The 18770-nt window shown below is 44.1% G+C and overlaps 1 protein-coding gene across 3 annotated transcripts in view; it reads right to left on the bottom strand.

Moving 5' to 3' along the window:
- The window catches only part of LOC110485783 (SH3 and PX domain-containing protein 2A), a 119612-nt gene that overhangs the window by 20680 nt on the left and 80162 nt on the right, over positions 1-18770 (bottom strand). For 2 of the 3 annotated variants that reach the window (XM_036940433.1, XM_036940434.1), the window contains 2 exons: positions 6762-6875; positions 2580-2663 (listed from right to left, as the gene is read on the bottom strand). In XM_036940433.1, the coding sequence (XP_036796328.1) occupies positions 2580-2663; positions 6762-6875 (198 nt within the window). The remainder of the gene's footprint in view (positions 1-2579; positions 2664-6761; positions 6876-18770) is intronic. The other variant, XM_036940435.1, reaches the window with a different exon arrangement.

The following is an 18770-nucleotide window of genomic DNA, read 5'->3' as shown; positions in this document are numbered from 1 at the left end:
GTGAGTCACGCCCCATGTATGTTATTGGTAGCCTGGGAAGTTATATGAGTCCCAGGTCAGTTTCAGTAAACAAACAGACAAAAGACAGAGCCAGGTGGGGTGAGTAGGTTAAAACTAATCCTAAAACCAGATGGCTGATCTCTCCTGGTCTTATTAGAGGAATGAGTAATTACTCTGGCTCTTGGTAGGAGTAGGCCACAGACACCGCTCTAGGATCAGCCTCCCCAAATCCTATCTATATCAATGACAGAGAGCATCTAACTGACCTTCAATCTGCGTATATAACAACTTCATCCTTCAATATAGCGACTACTTTTTTGATCAAATATGGGTAGAAGTATCCTTTTAACTTGTTATGGCTGGGGGCAGTATTGAGTAGCTTGGATGAATAAGGTGCCCAGAGTAAACTGCCTGCAACTCAGGCCCAGTTGCCAATATATGCATAGTATTAGTAGATTTGGATAGAAAACACTCTGAAGTTTCTAAAACTGTTTGAATGATGTCTGTGAGTATAACAGAACTCATATGGCAAAAAAATACGAGAAGAAATCCAACCAAGAAGTGGGAAATCTGAGGTTTATAGTTTTTCTACTCTTTGCCTATCGAATATACAGTGTCTAATATACAGGGTCAAATTGCACTTCCTAAGGCTTCCACTAGATGTCAACAGTCTTTAGAACCTTGTTTGATGCTTCTACTGTGAAGGAGGGGGGAATGAGAGGGGATTGAGTCAGTGGTCTGGTAGAGTGGCATGAGCTGACCATGCTCGTTCACGTGAGAGTTAGCTTGAGTTCCATTGCATTTCTGAAGACAAAGGAATTCTCCGGTTGGAACATTATTGAAGATTTATGATAAAAACATCCTAAAGATTGATTCTATACATCATTTGACATGTTTCTACGAACTGTAATATAACTTTTTTGACTTTTCGTCCGAACTAAGTGATCGCGCATTGAGCATTTGGATTACTGGGATAAACGCGCAAACAAAAAGTAGGTATTTGGATATAAATGATGGACTTTATCGAACAAATCAAACATTTATTGTGGAACTGAGATTCCTGGGAGTGCATTCTGATGAAGATCATCAAAGGTAAGTGAATATTTATAATGTTATTTCTGACTTCTGTTGACTCCACAACATGGCGGATATCTGTATGGCTTGATTTGTTGTCTGAGCGCTGTACTCAGATTATTGCATGGTGTGCTTTTTCGGTAAAGCTTTTTTGAAATCTGACACAGCGGTTGCATTAAGGAGAAGTGTATCTATAACTCCATGCATAATAGTTGTATCTTTTATCAATGTTTATTATGAGTATTTCTGTAAATTGACATGAATCTCTGCAAAATCACCGGAGGTTTTGGAACTACTGAAAGTAACGCACCAATGTAAACTCAGATTTTTGTATATAAATATGAACTTTATCGAACAAAACATACATGTATTGTGTAACATGAAGTCCTATGAGTGTCATCTGATGAAGATCATCAAAGGTTAGTGATTCATTTTATCTCTATTTCTGCTTTTTGTGACTCCTCTCTTTGGCTGGAAAAATGGCTGTGTTTTTGTGTGACTAGGTGCTGACCTAACATAATCGTTTGGTGTGCTTTCGTCGTAAAGCCTTTTTGAAATCGGACAATGTGGTGGGATTAACATCAAGTTTATATTTAAAAGGGTGTAAAATACTTCTATGTTTGAGGAATTTTAATTATGAGATTTCTGTTGTTTTGAATTTGGCGCCCTGCACTTTCCCAGGCTGTTGTCATATCGATCCCGTTAGCGGGATCTAAGCCATATAGCCGCAGATCTAGGATCAGCTTACCTTCCCCAGATTCTAACCATAACCATTAGAGGATAAATGCAAAGCTGACTTTGGACCAGTTTTGATTAGATACTAGACAATATGAGACATAAGCTCATGTCTGTCTGGGTCCATCAAAGATAATTCATTATGACTCAACAGCAACTCTCCATTGAGACATATTCCAGCATTGCAGTGTCCAGGGGAGTTTGGCAACGTGATACATTCAAGAGTGTGAGAAGATATCTTTACCAATAAATGTTCACTAAAAACTCAGTCATTAAAATCGAATGGTTCTGAACCTGGAGGGAGTTGTATAAGTACATGAAGAAGCACTACCCACAGTAATGTTTAGAGCAGCTTTTAGCCAACAAGGTTGTTACTGTTGTGCTGTCTGAATCAAATACCCCTCATTATCTAATCTGTTTAATGTTAGTACATTATTCTGTGACGCAGAGCAAAATGAAGAAATAATTATCTTTCTAAAAGTAGAGAAAAGTGTGGTAAATGTAACTCGGGGAGCTGAAATCTACACGACCACCCTGTGTGCTGTTTGTGATGTTGGGGAGTTGTTGTTGTAAGCTGGAGTTGTTGTTGGCTGACTGTCATGGATGTAAATTAGTTTCTTACAATGAAGGAATGAGTGTACATGTGTGTGGTTCTGAGAGAGGCCACTTGAGAGTGCCTGTGTGTGTGTGTGTGTGTGTGTGTGTGTGTGTTTGTGTGTGTGTGTGTGTGTGTGTGTGTGTGTGTGTCTGTGTGTTGACTGTGTGTTCACCTCGACTCTGCTGGCGGTTCACTATGCCCCCCAAGGTCCATCTGCGGTCCAGTCTCTTCAGATGAGCCTTGCGTCTCTTAGTAACTGATGAAGGGATGGACGGAGAAACCAAAGAAAAACAAAGAAACGTGAAATTAAGAAGCGTATTACAAAATGAACGAAGGCAAAAAGCCGTCGTTAGTTAGTAGGATGGTGAAAACATTACATGGAAAGCCAGCAAATAAATGGTGTCAATTTCAAGCTATGCATAGTAAATCACATGATTTGTAATAGTGTAGTAGCAAATGTTATTTTTGTAGAAAGAATTGATATTCATTGCTGTCATGATAATCACTCCCGTGGTATTTATCGTCTCTGTCTTCAGAGTTCACGCGCACGTTTCACAAGTCAAGCAGCTAAACTTCTTAAAGGGTGTGTATTTCTGGGGACTGAGTTATACTGACATTATAAAGGACGAGTGGAACCACAGATATCCTGAGGACAGTGACATCTAGGTCATAAACACAGAGGTGTTTCCTTACGAGAGAGAAACTATCGTCTGTCATCAAAAGAACAAGCCCCACATTAAAAGAGGAAGTAGTAATCATAGAAATAGAATGCATAGAAAGGGCGCCTCCATTCATTACTCATTGCCAGGGTTGGAGCTTACAATCCTGTTCTATTAATTCTCTCTCTATGGCAATGATGACATGATGTGTCATAGAAATAGAATGAATAGGAAGGGCGTCTCCATTCATTACAAAATTCCAGGGTTAGAGCTCCCAAGCCTGTTCTATTCATTCTATTTATATGGCACTGATGACATGATGTATGATACAGTATCATCCAATCTAGTGTCTGGCATGCTGCAATCTGTTGGTCTTCAAGGTTCTCACCAATACTGTATTCTAGAAGGCCAATCCCCGTACATAACGTTTTGTGTGTCTGGGACTTTTTAAATGGTCAAGAGACATGCTACATCTTTGTGGCATAGCATCATACTAGCCCCTAGCGTACTCTACAAATGGTTAGCAACTGTACAGGAGAAAATAGATCAGGGTAAATCTTCATGTTAGCCTACCGTAACAGCTTGCTACGTCCTCTGGTAAACTGTTCCGTTCCAGTCCCCTTTATACGCAGGGACCACTCGTGCAACACCACACTGACTCACGGTAAAGTAAAACAGCCCTTTATGATACTGTCCAACTCGTTGCTGTCTGGTGATGACTCGTCAGTATCCTCCCTTCCTTAATGCATCCCCTAGCGGGACATAAACCAGACTTTCAGAATGGAGGAACGAGTGATGAGGAGGGAGGACCGAATGAAATTACTGTCATCTCTCCCTTCATGGTGGAGGGAAGAGGAGGAGGGAGAAACGGAGGAGTGAGGAGAGGAGGACAGAATCAAATGACTCTCATCCCTCTCTCCCATTGACCTCCTAATTGAAATATCCATTTGGAGACAGCCACAAAGGCAGACGTTATTTCAGGGTAATTCCAATAGACCAGACCTACCAGGCCCTGTCGTTCCTCCTCAGTGAGCTAGCTACAGTCTGCTATTGGTTTATATGACAGCAGACTGGGGCTTAATGAGTATGAGGGGGAGGGTAGGGGAGACAGGATAGCTACCTGAGATATGAGATAAGCAGTGGTGTGTGAAAACTGAGTCGGCAGGCTCTAATAGGGAAGGTGTTGATAGAGGAGTGTTTTGTAGGATGGGATGTATGTATGTATGTATTTACAGTGGGGCAAAGAAGTATTTAGTCAGCCACCAATTGTGCAAGTTCTCCCACTTAAAAAGATGAGAGAGGCCTGTAATTTTCATCATAGGTACACTTCAACTATGACAGACAAAATGAGAAAAAAAATCCAGAAAATCACATTGTAGGATTTTTAATTCATTTATTTGCAAATTATGGTGGAAAATAAGTATTTGGTCAATAACAAAAGTTTATCTCAATACTTTGTTATATACCCTTTGTTGGAAATGACAGAGGTCAAACATTTTCTGTGAGTCTTCACAAGGTTTTCACACACTGTTGCTGGTATTTTGGCCCATTCCTCCATGCAGATCTCCTCTAGAGCAGTGATGTTTTGGGGCTGTTGCTGTGCAACACGGACTTTCAACTCCCTCCAAAGATTTCCTATGGGGTTGAGATCTGGAGACTGGCTAGGCCACTCCTTCGTTGCCCGGGCGGTGTGTTTGGGATCATTGTCATGCTGAAAGACCCAGCCACGTTTCATCTTCAATGCCCTTGCTGATGGAAGGAGGTTTTCACTCAAAATCTCACGATACATGGCCTCATTCATTCTTTCCTTTACACGGATCAGTCGTCCTGGTCCCTTTGCAGAAAAACAGCCACAAAGCATGATGTTTCCCCATGCTTCACAGTAGGTATGGTGTTCTTTGGATGCAACTCAGCATTCTTTGTCCTCCAAACACGACGAGTTGAGTTTTTACCAAAAAATTATATTTTGGTTTCATCTGACCATATTACATTCTCCCAATCTTCTTCTGGATCATCCAAATGCTCTCTAGCAAACTTCAGAAGGGACTGGACATGTACTGGCTTAAGTAGGGGGACACGTCTGGCACTGCAGGATTTGAGTCCCTGGCGGCGTAGTGTGTTGCTGATGGTAGGCTTTGTTACTTTGGTCCCAGCTCTCTGCAGGTCATTCACTAGGTCCCCCCGTGTGGTTCTGGGATTTTTGCTCACCGTTCCTGTGATAATTTTGACCCCACGGGGTGAGTTCTTGCGTGGAGCCCCAGATCGAGGGAGATTATCAGTGGTCTTGTATGCATTCCATTTCCTAATATTTGCTCCCAGAGTTGATTTCTTCAAACCAAGCTGCTTACCTATTGCAGATTCAGTCTTCCCAGCCTGGTGCAGGTCTACAATTTTGCTTCTGGTGTCCTTTGACAGCTCTTTGGTCTTGGCCATAGTGGAGTTTGGAGTGTGACTGTTTGAGGTTGTGGACAAATGTCTTTTATACTGATAACAAGTTCAAACAGGTGCCATTAATACAGGTAACGAGTAGAGGACAGAGGAGCCTCTTAAAGAAGAAGTTACAGGTCTGTGAGAGCCAGAAATCTTGCTTGTTTGTAGGTGACCAAATACTTATTTTCCACCATAATTTGCAAATAAATTCATTAAAAATCCTACAATGTGATTTTCAGGATGTTTTTTCTCACTTTGTCTGTCATAGTTGAAGTGTACCTATGATGAAATTTACAGGCCTCTCTCATATTTTTAAGTGGGAGAACTTGCACAATTGGTGGCTGACTTACTTTTTTGCCCCACTGTATGTATGTATGTATGTATGTATGTATGTATGTATGTATGTATGTATGTATGTATGTGTGTGTGTATGTATAGTATGTGGTGTGTGTCTGCATTTCCTCTCTGTGTGTGCCTGTCTCAGATCCCTAGGTATTTCCAGGCTCCAGCTACATTACCTTATTTTTCCTTAAAGGCTATCACAGACTTTCAATACCAGCCCAGTACGTCCGTCCGTCTCTGTCCGTCTCTCTCTCTCTCTCTCTCTCTCTCTCTGTGGAGTGACTGCAGTCTGCATTAAGTGGAGCTGGGGGCCACGGCAGCTGCAGAGGACCTGTCATCACATGCTGGGATGTGGCGTGCCAGTTTACAGTGTAACAGTGCCATGGGCCAGCGCGAGGATCATAAAGCAATCTGTCTTAATGAGGGACAGGGGGAGAGCCTTACATACCTTGGTGGCAGTCTCTGACACACAAAGCATTACGGCATAATGACTACACTATACCAGGTAGTTTCCGTGGGTTACTAAAACCGATGGAAAACAGAGGTAATATGACTTTAACGGTGGGGGAGTGCATGTATGTGTGTATGTCTGTGTGTGCATGTCTGCCTGCCTGGGTGTAACACACAACTAAGGCGCTACAGTGTCATCCCAAAGCACCAAAAGGGAAGGGAGCTTGTTCTCTAGTGATGATATGTGCCCTCCAAACAATCAGACTAAACATTATTGCAAAAAAAAAAGAGATCATGACAAAACGAGACTCCTTCGGGAAACAGACACTGGGTTCGTTACAGTGTCTGTTTCCTGCTCTGACTCTGGTCCTCGAGGTTCCCGCTGTCCAAGCACAATTAGTTGTCATACCTAAGGCCTTAGCAACGATGGTAGTGATATTTAGCAGGGAGAATGGCCGGCGTGTGTGTGTTACCTTCTCCTGTCCTGACGGTGCTAAGTTCCAGGTCGTCTCTAGTGCCGTTCTGTGAGTCCAGGTATGTGGCCGGCACCCAACCCTGCTCCTCGGCTGTACTGACGAACCACCAACCTATAACAAAGAGACACACACACACATTAGTTTGTGCAGAGCCACATGGAGACACACACACACATTCTTTAAACACTATGACACAGAAAGAAAATAGACAGACACACACACAAACACGCACACACACCAGCCATTCTCCCTGCTAAATATCACTACCATCGTTACCAAGGCCTTGGGCATGACACCTAATAGTTGGGCTTGGACTCCAAACACACTTACACATGTTGATTTACATTCAATAATGGAAACATGTCATCGTTCTCGTTCCTTCATCCGCAGCAGCTTGCGAAGGATATAAATTACAATAACTGTTCTACATTCCCAAAGAACTCCAGAATTGATCGGGTGTTAGTGTTTGTCTTGGCCCAGGATTTCATTTACATCTGCTACATGGAGAGGAGTGAAGTGATGTAACCAGGGAACTTTTCACCTGCTTGGAAAGCTGCTATCATTACAAAACCACCCGTTTCAGAGTAGCAGTACTGATCATGGATCAGTTTTTCATTTTAAATCATAATGATTGAGATTATATGGACACGGAGAACCTGATCCTAGATCAGCACTCCAGGGTTAGGATCACGTTTGAGTGACAGGGAGAGAGCCCATATGTGCCCAGAGTGCAGAGGACACTAAGGCTCAAGTAGAAGTTGTCCCTGAACCACAGATCTAGGATCAGATGACCATAACTGAGTTCTAACCTGAAACCATCAAGGGGATTAAATAAGAGCTGACCCTGTATCAGTGCAATGGTTAAGGTTTGACTTGAACTCAGTCTCAACAACACAAAAATCCTAGTACTTCGAGAGGTGTTTGAGGGACAATACTTCTTTTTGATTCGAATTGACTCGCCTCTACCTAGACCTGATTGAATGCAAAAACACCTGTCGAATTGGGAACCAAACCAAACTGAAACTCACGAAAAGAGAGAGGAAAAGAAGCCATTGATCCCTCCCTGACAGTTAGCATGTGTCTTTGTGTTTTAGTTCTGCAGCGGTAGCACGAATCCAGATTCTCCGACCGTCTATTCGAAGCTCGGAGGCTCCCCAAGTATTTCATCCGTAACATTTGGGTTCAAAGTGGACTATTCAGAGTCGTAAATAGTAGGGAAGCTGCCTTTCAGTGAACCTCGAAGATACAGGATAATTTACGACTTTCTGCAGGCTTAAACGCCATATGCTAACACACACAGGCGCACTCCTGACGGATGCACAGATGTACACAATCACAATAACTCACACGCTCTGACAGTATGAAAGAGAAGAGAGTGAGGCAACGAGCACAACAATTGTTTTCTCTCCAATAGAGTCCAACAATCAGCTCTTGACTGTATTAACAGTCATAGGGTGAGGTCCTATAATGGGGTTTGATACCACATAGTGCGCGCACACACACACACACACACACACACACACACACACACACACACACACACACACACGCACATACACACACACACACACACACACACACACACACACACGTACATACACACACACGCACATACACATACACACACACACACACACACACACACACACACACACACACACACACACACACACACACACACACACACACACACACACAGGCTTGAGTAAATCAAGTCCTCATACGCCCCATTTTATGTCCCTGCAAGACACGCCAAGTCACATTGGGAAATGAGACCTATTTGACCCACATGGAAAATATGTCTGTGTACAACAGTTTTCCGTAAATCGAGGTTGGAAGTCACTCATAACACAAGACTACTATAGCGTATACTATGTTTGAAGCGCTGAATGGTCCACCATAGTGTTTGAGGCTTCAACCCATAGGCATTGTCTAAAAGGCATTGAAGTTCAAAGTAGGTCCCACTGTAGACATCACAGCAGAGTCTGGGGTCTGACAGCGCACAGTACAGTGAGTTTGGAAACCTGTCAGAATCGGTTGGCTTCACAAAATGCTAATAACGCTATGCAAATGATGCTATGCTAATGTTTAGCCTAGCGAAAACGCTAACGTTGGACTGACTGTAGAAGCACAGGTTTTCCTCAGTGCTAACTGCCAACGTGAATTTGACATTGTGACATTGCTGCTATGCAAATTCATTATTATGCTGCTGTAGGCTAGCTAGATCCTAGACTGAAAATATGTTTTGATGAATGGCACTCAACACATATAGCAGTGCGATGAGAGGCAGCACGGTAGGGCCCTCCTTTCTTTTTTAAAGTCCTACAGTCAATGTGTGAAACATGCTCCCTCGATAAAAATTGCCAATACCATACGAAACACATTCACTTTTATTGTGCCAACTCAATGGAAGTTGCCCATAGTTTTAGCAAAGAGACTTTATATATCAGGTTACCACAACTGTTCAAAAGGAAATAATCCACAACCCATCCACCTTTATGGAATTCGGCCATTGTTCAGCAAAGAGACAATTCAGGAGTCGTTTTCTTCAAAGGGTCACCTGACTTGACAAGCGGAGGATATACAGTCTCCTAAATCCCTATGTGACAGGGTCTACCTAGAAGGGGCAAGTAGAAATAGGTCACGGCCTCTCCCAGGCTGACAGACACCACAGGGCTTTGACAAGGCCCAGCTCCCCTATACATTCAGCTCCCAGGCTGGCAGACACCACAAGGCTTTGACAAGGCCCAGCTCCCCTATACATTCAGCTCCCAGGCTGACAGACACCACATGGCTTTGACAAGGCCCAGTTCCCCTATACATTCAGCTCCCAGGCTGACAGACACCACATGGCTTTGACAAGGCCCAGTTCCCCTATACATTCAGCTCCCAGGCTGACAGACACCACATGGCTTTGACAAGGCCCGGCTCCCCTATACATTCAGCTCCCAGGCTGACAGACACCACATGGCTTTGACAAGGCCCAGCTCCCCTATACATTCAGCTCCCAGGCTGGCAGACACCACAAGGCTTTGACAAGGCCCAGCTCCCCTATACATTCAGCTCCCAGGCTGGCAGACACCACAAGGCTTTAACAAGGCCCGGCTCCCCTATACATTCAGCTCCCAGACTGGCAGACACCACAAGGCTTTGACAAGGCCCGGCTCCCCTATACATTCAGCTCCCAGGCTGGCAGACACCACAAGGCTTTGACAAGGCCCGGCTCCCCTATACATTCAGCTCCCAGGCTGGCAGACACCACAAGGCTTTGACAAGGCCCGGCTCCCCTATACATTCAGCTCCCAGACTGGCAGACACCACAAGGCTTTGACAAGGCCCAGCTCCCCTATACATTCAGCTCCCAAGCTGGCAGACACCACAAGGCTTTGACAAGGCCCAGCTCCCCTATACATTCAGCTCCCAGGCTGGCAGACACCACAAGGCTTTGACAAGGCCCGGCTCCCCTATACATTCAGCTCCCAGACTGGCAGACACCACAAGGCTTTGACAAGGCCCAGCTCCCCTATACATTCAGCTCCCAAGCTGGCTGACACCACAAGGCATTGACAAGGCCCAGTTCGTCTATAAATGCAGTTCTGGAGAAAGTCAGATGTGGTAAAAGAGCAGAGAAATTAGAAACAGAAAGGCTGCTGGATCTCGTCACACATAGGCAGTTACCAGAGTGGAGAGAGACTGTGGAGGAAGAGAGAGAGAGAGAGACAAGAGAGAGAAAGCGAGGGAACGTTCTCATATGTTCCAACCAACTACTGTCTGTGTGTCAACATTTTCCAGGAAACTCACTCTGTCCAACTGCAATATGGACAGAAGCTGGTTCTTTCTCTTCTCTCTCTCTTTCAGGACAGTTGTTAGTAGGAAGTTAGTTGGCGTTCCCTCTTTCTGGCCGTGCCATTGAGCCTCCAGACAGACAGAATATAAACGCTGTTTTCCCAGAGAAGAGAGAAGACATCCCCCTTGCAGAAGAGTCAGGGTCAGGGTTTGCCCATTCACACAGTGGAAGCCAATTGGCTTGGCGGCTCAATTAGGCTCCTAGAGATGTATCATGGGATCGAGCTGTTTACGTGGCATGGTCGGATGTTGACCATGTCTGTTGTGTCTTTTCTGTTTGTTGGCGGGGTTTGTTGTGTTTTGTGTGTGAAAAATTTTGAGAAAACGTTTCACGTAGCCTGGGGTGTTCGAGCGGTCGACGCGACTGCCTCTGGATAAGTACTAACACAGCGAGCGTGGGTTCAAATCTGACCCACCACTTTAGCAATTCCTCTCCTCCTATAAACTTCTTTATAAGGGGGGGCTTGGGGGCAGCTGTAATAATGAAACAAGATGAAAACAAGACATATAAAAGGCGGGTCGTCTAATCAACTGCATATTGACCACCTTCTGAACAGGCAGTAGAGTAGAAAGTAAAAGGGGATGGGCTGTTGTTTCAACAGGTTTCAGTCATCATGGCAGTGTTATTGGTTGCAGGGACCCGTGTGTGTGTGTGTGTGTGTGTGTGTGTGTGTGTGTGTGTGTGTGTGTGTGTGTGTGTGTGTGTGTGTGTGTGTCCCCACTGGGTTCCCACACAGCAGACTAGAAACCGTGCTTAGGCTGAGTTCACTCGACCTCAAACAACGCAGTAAAAAGTGCATTTAGAGGAATAATCTCACGATTGCTCATTTCCTGTCTAAGTACGATCTGTTTATTGTACAGGTGCCTTGTCAAGACTAAATCAGACCACTTTTTAGGCCGCCTTTGACTATAATAAACACTAGATTCTGGGTCCGGGTTGTTTCCTGACAGAAATGACCCAGGTTGCTCTACTTAATCGGATTCATGATGTGAAACTAAAGATAACTATCTTAAAAGGTCAAAGAGTGAGAGCTGCAAAACCTTCTTAACAATGACAGTACTCATGCTGGTTTAACACAGACAGTTCCACTGTGTTGTGCTTTGATTGAACATAGGTTGGGTTTAGCAGAGTGGAGTGCTTTCTCCCGCTTTCCCTCTCTCTCTCTCTCCATCTCCCCATTCGCTAAGTGAGAATAAGGTCACATGGGAAACAAATGCTATAGTAATTGTGCAGAACATACTGAGAGTGAGACAGAGAGAGAGAGAGAGAGAGAGAGAGAGAGAGAGAATTTAAAAGAGAGAGATAGAGAGAGAGAGAGAAAGAGAGGAGAGAGACAGAGGGCGATAATTTAGAGAGAGCGAGAGAGGGAGAGAGATAGCGAGAGAAAGAGAGAGAGAGAGAGAGAGAGGGAGAGAGAGGGAAAGAGAGAAAGAGAGAGCGAGAGAGAGAGAAAGAGAAAAAGAGAGCAATAGGGAGCTAAAGTGAGGGATACACGGAGCGAGAGAGAGAGAGAGAGAGAGAGAGAGAGAGAGAGAGAGAGAGAGAGAGAGAGAGAGAACAGATGTTTGGCCAGGGCTTCAAAGCGGGGAGTATTCCAAGCACTTCCCCGTCCAAAACCACCACAGAACCTTTCCTTTCACTTTCTTTATTTGGCCTGATGGAACGGAGAAATGGGACGGGGCTATCAAAACGTTTCGTGAAACGACACTTATTTCAAACGTGCCTTTGAGGAAACCAAGGGATCCCGCGACGCGATTGTGTTACTCATTTCATTGCTTTGCCATAATGAACAACAGATCTGACATGTGATACGAGCTCTGAGTTGGATGCGGCTGAGCCCGACTCAGGAAGACAGAATATTGAATTGAACCACAACGTGCGCTTTCTGCAGAGTAAGCAGAACTAAGGGACACAGAAAGCTGAGGCTTAAAATAGAACCATAATAATTACGGAGGCTCGGGAGGTCTAAACCGAGACTGGAGAATCAGGCCTGGAAGGCAGAGACTATTCTCATCCTTGTGTCTAATCACACAAACCCTGTGGTGAGCAAGATACTGTATAGGTTGCAAGAAAGTATATATACGTAATGAAATCTGAAGCTAATACAGAACGAGATTATACAATTTTTTATTAAGTTTGTTTGTATTTTACCTCCTTTTTCTCCCCAATTGCGATCTTGGCTCATCACTGCAACTCCCCAACGGGCTCGGGAGAGGCGAAGGTCGAGTCATGTGTCCTCAGAAACATGACCGGCAAAACCACGCTTCTTCACACACGCCCTCTTAGTCAGCCTGCAGGCACCCGGCCCTCCACAAGGAGTCGCCAAAGTAAAGCCCCCCAGGTGAGCCAAGTAAAGCCCCCCAGGCCAAACCCCCCAACCCGGACGACGCTGGTCCAATCGTGAGCTGCCCTATGGGACTCCTGGTCACGGCCAGTTGTGACACAGCCTGGGATCGAACCCGGGTCTGTATTGATGCCTCAAGCACTGCGATAAAGTGCCTTAGATGGCTGCGCCACTCGGGAGGCCTGAACAAGATGATTTAATTAGGGAAATTGGATTAAAATCCCATCAAGACCTCCAAGTCGATACAGTATATGATGTGATAAACGCCTAGTTAGCCCTCAGGGATATGATTTTGTTGGATGGGATCAAACAAAGAACAGACAAAATCCCTCTAATGACATCAGAGTCTTTTAATAACAAGTTCCTTTGAACACATTTTCGTTCCCTTTAGTGTGAACTTTGTTTGAAAAGATGGTGTAGCAAATTGGCAATGTAAAGAGACATAAAACATCACATCTATAAAAATTACCCAAGACGGGATACATCAAAGTATCGTCTGATCTAACTGAGGGGAAGTTATGAGGATACCTGAATCCTTTAGCTGGTCGGTTCCTTCCTAGAAAGTCACAGTTTTTTTCCGAGGTCCCAAATCTTTATTGACAATGTCTAACGGGGCGGTAGACAGAGGAACTCACATCCCACTGTGGAGATTGAGTTACCTTGCTTTAAGTTTTCATAAAACATGGGGGTTTGGTTACTGTTAGCTGTGTTACAAGTGTAAGGGGATAGCGTGTTGGAAGGAAGTTCATTAGACCGTGTTATCACACTCAGCATGCCTGTGCTAAGTCCCCAGTCCTTGAACCGCTGTGTGTGTGTGTGTGTGTGTGTGTGTGTGTGTGTGTGTGTGTGTGTGTGTGTGTGTGTGTGTGTGTGTGTGTGTTCAGGGTTTGGGTTGCGGGTAAAGGTTAGGATTATGGTAAGGGTTAGGTTAAGGAAAATAGGATTTTTAATTTAAATACATTTTAGGTCACCCCGAGGATAGAAGAACATAGCGTGTGTATGTGTGTGTGTGAGAGAGACCCATCTCAAAGCTTCCTTCTAGCTAAGTACCCCCTGTGTCATGCTTATTGAAACAGGCTGGCCATTTCAAAGCATTGGAGGTGCGGCTAACACTAAGCTAGCTTTAGCCATGCATATGCTAATGGCAACAAGCTCTATTTCAAAAACCTGTAGGTTAGTCTTTTGGCCAGCTACGACCTTTCATGTGACCCTATCTATACAGAAGATTCTAAAAGGCTTATAGGTAACCTCTCTGTTGAGTCGATTGACGTAGATTAGCAACCCTTGTGCCTCTGGGTGAAAAGCTACGCTAATGCTACGGGTAGTATGTATAGTATGACTAATAGCCATCTAAGCTATCTGTTGGCTTATAAGTAGGACTTCCTGATTGAAGCTGGCTATCCATTTTAACAGCCTGACCAGGACATCCTTTAAGCAAACCCCTCTAGTGCTAAACGCTCTTTGATTGAAGCTGTCTGTCCGATTTGATTGCCTAGAGGTGAGGCGACACAACTTTTAAAGGAAGTTGTAGGATCTTCATTTGAGCGAGTTTTGCTACAGCAGGAACATAATCATGCAGCAGGAAATTAGAATTATTATGTGGATTATAAGTAATATAATACATTTACATTTTGTAGGGGTTGATACATTTTTCGTAAGGGAAAATCAAGTCTGAAATTTCAAAGTGGAAATTACAGCCTTTTTAAACCTCAAATACAATACAAGGTTCTGTACGGAAAGTTCTCCTGCAACAGGGTGATCAAATTCATATCCCACATCTGTATGGCCTCTTGTGTGTGAGGCCTTGTCTTCAGCAGCCCTCTGGCCAAGATTCTGACGGTTTACAACCTTATCGGCGTGACTGAAGACAGAAGAGCAGGCTAGGCTGTCCGTTTCAAATGTAGCCTCAAGGTGAGACTAGCGCTAAGCTAGCTGTAGCCTGAGTGATGGAGTGTAAGATTTGACACAAATGGAGTTCCTCCCTATGTAAAACTTGGCCCAGTGCTTCCCCCTACTAAAGCTGACCTACACAGGGCCCCAGGCCAAGGCAAACAACACCCACATCCCGGACCAGCCAAAACTCAGTCAAAACTGGGTAGATTTCAGGAAAGAATATGTGGGTTAGTGGGGGCTATGCCAACCTAACTTTCTCCGCTGTTGGCACAGCAGGCAGCGAGAGAGGGGAGGTGGGGGTGGTGTGTGTGTGTGCGTTTGAGCCTGTGTGTGTTTATGCGTGCGTGTTTGCATGTGCATACATAATTTCACGCATGTGTGAGTACATGACCATGTGTGTGAATGTGTGTAAGGCGGGTTTTGTATGGTAAGCGTGCCTAAGCTCTTTAGGACTATGGTGACAAATTCCCCCTTCAACCTGGCAAAGATCGCATAGAGAGAGAGAGAGGCGAGGGGCAAATGTCTTCTCCGGCTGGGCTTGTGGGCTGAGGGAGCGGCACAGTAACCCAGAGGGATCTTGTTTGCTGCATAGCATCACAGTCCTCCTGCAAGATCCATTAGGCCGGGGTAAGCACACAGAAAATAGGGGGATTTTCCATATTCAGCCACAGTATGAAGCCACAGCATGGAGGCCCAGTTGCATTGATTAACCAGTCATTTTCAAGAAACTATGGCATCAGATTTGTTAGCGTATGGTCAACAATAACAGTGCCAAAACTGAAAAAATTAAGACCGAACAGTCTTCAAAGACTATTTTATATAATATACATTTCATATCATTCACCTACAGTTGAAGTTGGACGTTTACATACACCTTAGCCAAATACATCTAAACTCTGTTTCTCACAATTCCTGACATTTAATCCTAGTAAAAATTCCCAGTCTTAGGTCAGTTAGGATCACCACTTTATTTTAAGAATGTGAAATGTTGGAAAAATAGTAGAGAGAGTGATTTATTTCAGCTTTTATTTCTTTCATCATTCTTTCACATTCCCAGTGGGTCAGAAGATTACATACACTCAATTAGTATTTGGTAGCATTGCCTTTAAATTGTTTAACTTGGGTCAAACGTTTCGGGTATCCTTCTACAAGCTTCCCAAAATAAGTTGGGTGAATTTTGGCCCATTCCTCCTGACAGAGCTGGCGTAACTGTGTCGGGTTTGTGGACCTACTTGCTCGCACACGCTTTTTCAGTTCTGCCCACAAATTTTCAATGGGATTGAGGTCAGGGCTTTGTGATGGCCACTCCAATACCTTGACTTTGGACTTTGTCCTTAAGCCATTTTTCCACAACTTTGGATGTATGCTTGGGATCAATGTCCATTTGGAAGACCCATTTGCGACCAAGCTTTAACTTCCTGACTGATGTCTTGAGATGTTGCTTCAATATATCCACATAATTATCCTCCCTCGTGATGCCATTTATCTTGTGAAGTGCACCAGTCCCTCCGGCAGCAAAGCACCCCCACAACATGATGCTGCCACCCCCGTGCTTCACGGTTGGGATGGCGTTCTTCGGCTTACAAGCCTCCCCCTTTTTCCTTCAAACATAATGATGGTCATTATGGCCAAACAGTTATATTTTTGTTTCATCAGACCAGAGGACATTTCTCCAAAAAGTACGATCGTTGTCCCCATGTGCAGTTGCAAACCGTAGTCTGGCTTTTTTATGGTGGTTTTGGAGCAGTGGCTTCTTTCTTGCTGAGCGGCCTTTCAGGTTATGTCGATATAGGACTCGTTTTACTGTGGATATAGATACTTTTGTACCCGTTTCCTCCAGCATCTTCACAAGGTCGTTTTACTGTGCTGCTGTTCTTGGACTGATTTACACTTTTCGCACCAAAGTACATTCATCTCTAGGAGACAGAACGCGTCTCCTTCCTGAGCGGTATGATGGCTGCGTGGTCCCATGGTGTTTATACTTGCGTACTATTGTTTGTACAGATGAACGTGGTACCTTCAGGCCTTTGGAAATTGCTCCCAAGGATGAACCAGACTTGTGGAGGTCTTGGCTGATTTTCCTTTGATTTTCCCATGATGTCAAGCACAGAGGCACTGAGTTTGAAGGTAGGCCTTGAAATACATACACAGGTACACCTCCAATTGACTCAAATTATGTCAATTAGCCTATCAGAAGCTTCTAAAGCCATGACATCATTTTCTGAAATTTTCCAAGCTGTTTAAAGGCACAGTCAACTTAGTGTATGTAAACTTCTGACCCACTGGAATTGTGATACAGTGAATTATAAGTGGAATAATCTGTCTGTAAACAATTCTTGGGAAAATGACTTGTGTCATGCACAAAGGAGATGTCCTAACCCGACTTGCCAAAACTATAGTTTGTTAACAAGAAATGTGTGGAGTGGTTGAAAAACGAGGTTGAATGACGCCAACCTAAGTGTTTGTAAACTTCCGACTATATCATGATGATAACAACTTTGCAGGAAGCACAATAAACTGATTGCTCAATATAACTTCTGGTCACACATGCAAGTGACGTTTTTCCCATCTGAGGCCTCTTCCCTCCAGACTCTCTGTGATTTCCCATGTCCAAGGAATGACCAGGACACTGGCCCATACATAGCCTCCACTCCTCCTTTTCTCCTCCTCTTTCCCCCTTTTCAAGAGGATTCTGGGGTGTCCACCTCCTTGCCCTTCCATAAATCTCCCTTTACTAGACAGTAGCTCGTAAATCTCACAGCCAAAACTCATGACATCAGCACACACCCACCAAACATACACTCAAAGGCACACACACGCACACAAACACATTGTACAGTCTCACGTAGCGATACTGGCATCGTGTTGACACTATACAGGGAAACAGCGTCCGATAACTTCTCGCAGTAGGGATAGGGTATAACAATAACATCCGACTCGGGATTAGAAACCCGCGACTATCGAGGTAAACAGTGCGTGAAGCGGGAGAAACGGATGCTGCAGTAAAGTGGTTTTACTGCAGTGGATGTTTTGTTTCATTGGCTGTTGCTTGACCCGAACCATTCCTAACTGCATATATGATATACTGTGTAGAGATTGTATGGAGAGGGGAATAAAAAGCACAGAGTCTGGATAAGATTGGTAGAAGCTAACTTAAAAGCATAAGTTGTCATAATGCCGAGATGCATGGTGTGAGGAACATTAAAGCAACATTAAAACAACATTACAGAAATAGGTTGTCGAGTAAATTGGGAGATTGCAATGTTAAATTACCGCCCGTGTTTCTGCGATCAAAATGTCAAAGGACGTAAACAAGCAGAGCTGTGGAGACTCCAAGTTGGCAATAAAGCGCTGAAAAAGGTGACAGGGTTTCTGGGATATACAAGGCACTAGGACTTGTTTGGTTTGGCATAGCCTGCCTATGATGTCATCGTAGATTGTTGTTCTAGTTCTTTGGCCTAATGGTGGAGAGATATGGAGACGTTTGAGCATGTTTACAGTAGCCTTCAACTCCAATGACAGTCATTACACAGCTTGTTTCCTTATGAATGATATTTTTGTTTGTTTTTCCTGCACTTTTGTACTGAAACTGTCTGAGATTTTATGGATCTTTTTCAGGTTTAGTCCGTGCGCTAGTTTATGAGCGTTCAGCTCCGGTGACAGCACAGCTTGTTTTCTTATTTGTTTTTATATTTTTTGTATTGAAACTGTCCCGAGTACTGAATATTTATGGATCTTGTCCTAGTTTAGTTTTAATGTGCCCGATCGTGGAGGTATTTGGGGTTTCCAATGCAGTGTGTCAGTGCCACCAATAATTGTATCATTATGGCGTGGTTTTGGCATGCGCACAGGCAATTAACTTTTGAATATTCATCGAACAAAATATAGAAGGACTCTCACTCTAGCGTGTGACTCTTACAAA

This window comes from Oncorhynchus mykiss, chromosome 13 (assembly GCF_013265735.2).
Source record: "Oncorhynchus mykiss isolate Arlee chromosome 13, USDA_OmykA_1.1, whole genome shotgun sequence".
Classification (NCBI taxonomy): domain Eukaryota; kingdom Metazoa; phylum Chordata; class Actinopteri; order Salmoniformes; family Salmonidae; genus Oncorhynchus; species Oncorhynchus mykiss.
The sequence above is the reverse complement of the archived record's forward strand: the minus strand, read 5'-3'. Positions and strand labels throughout refer to the sequence as shown.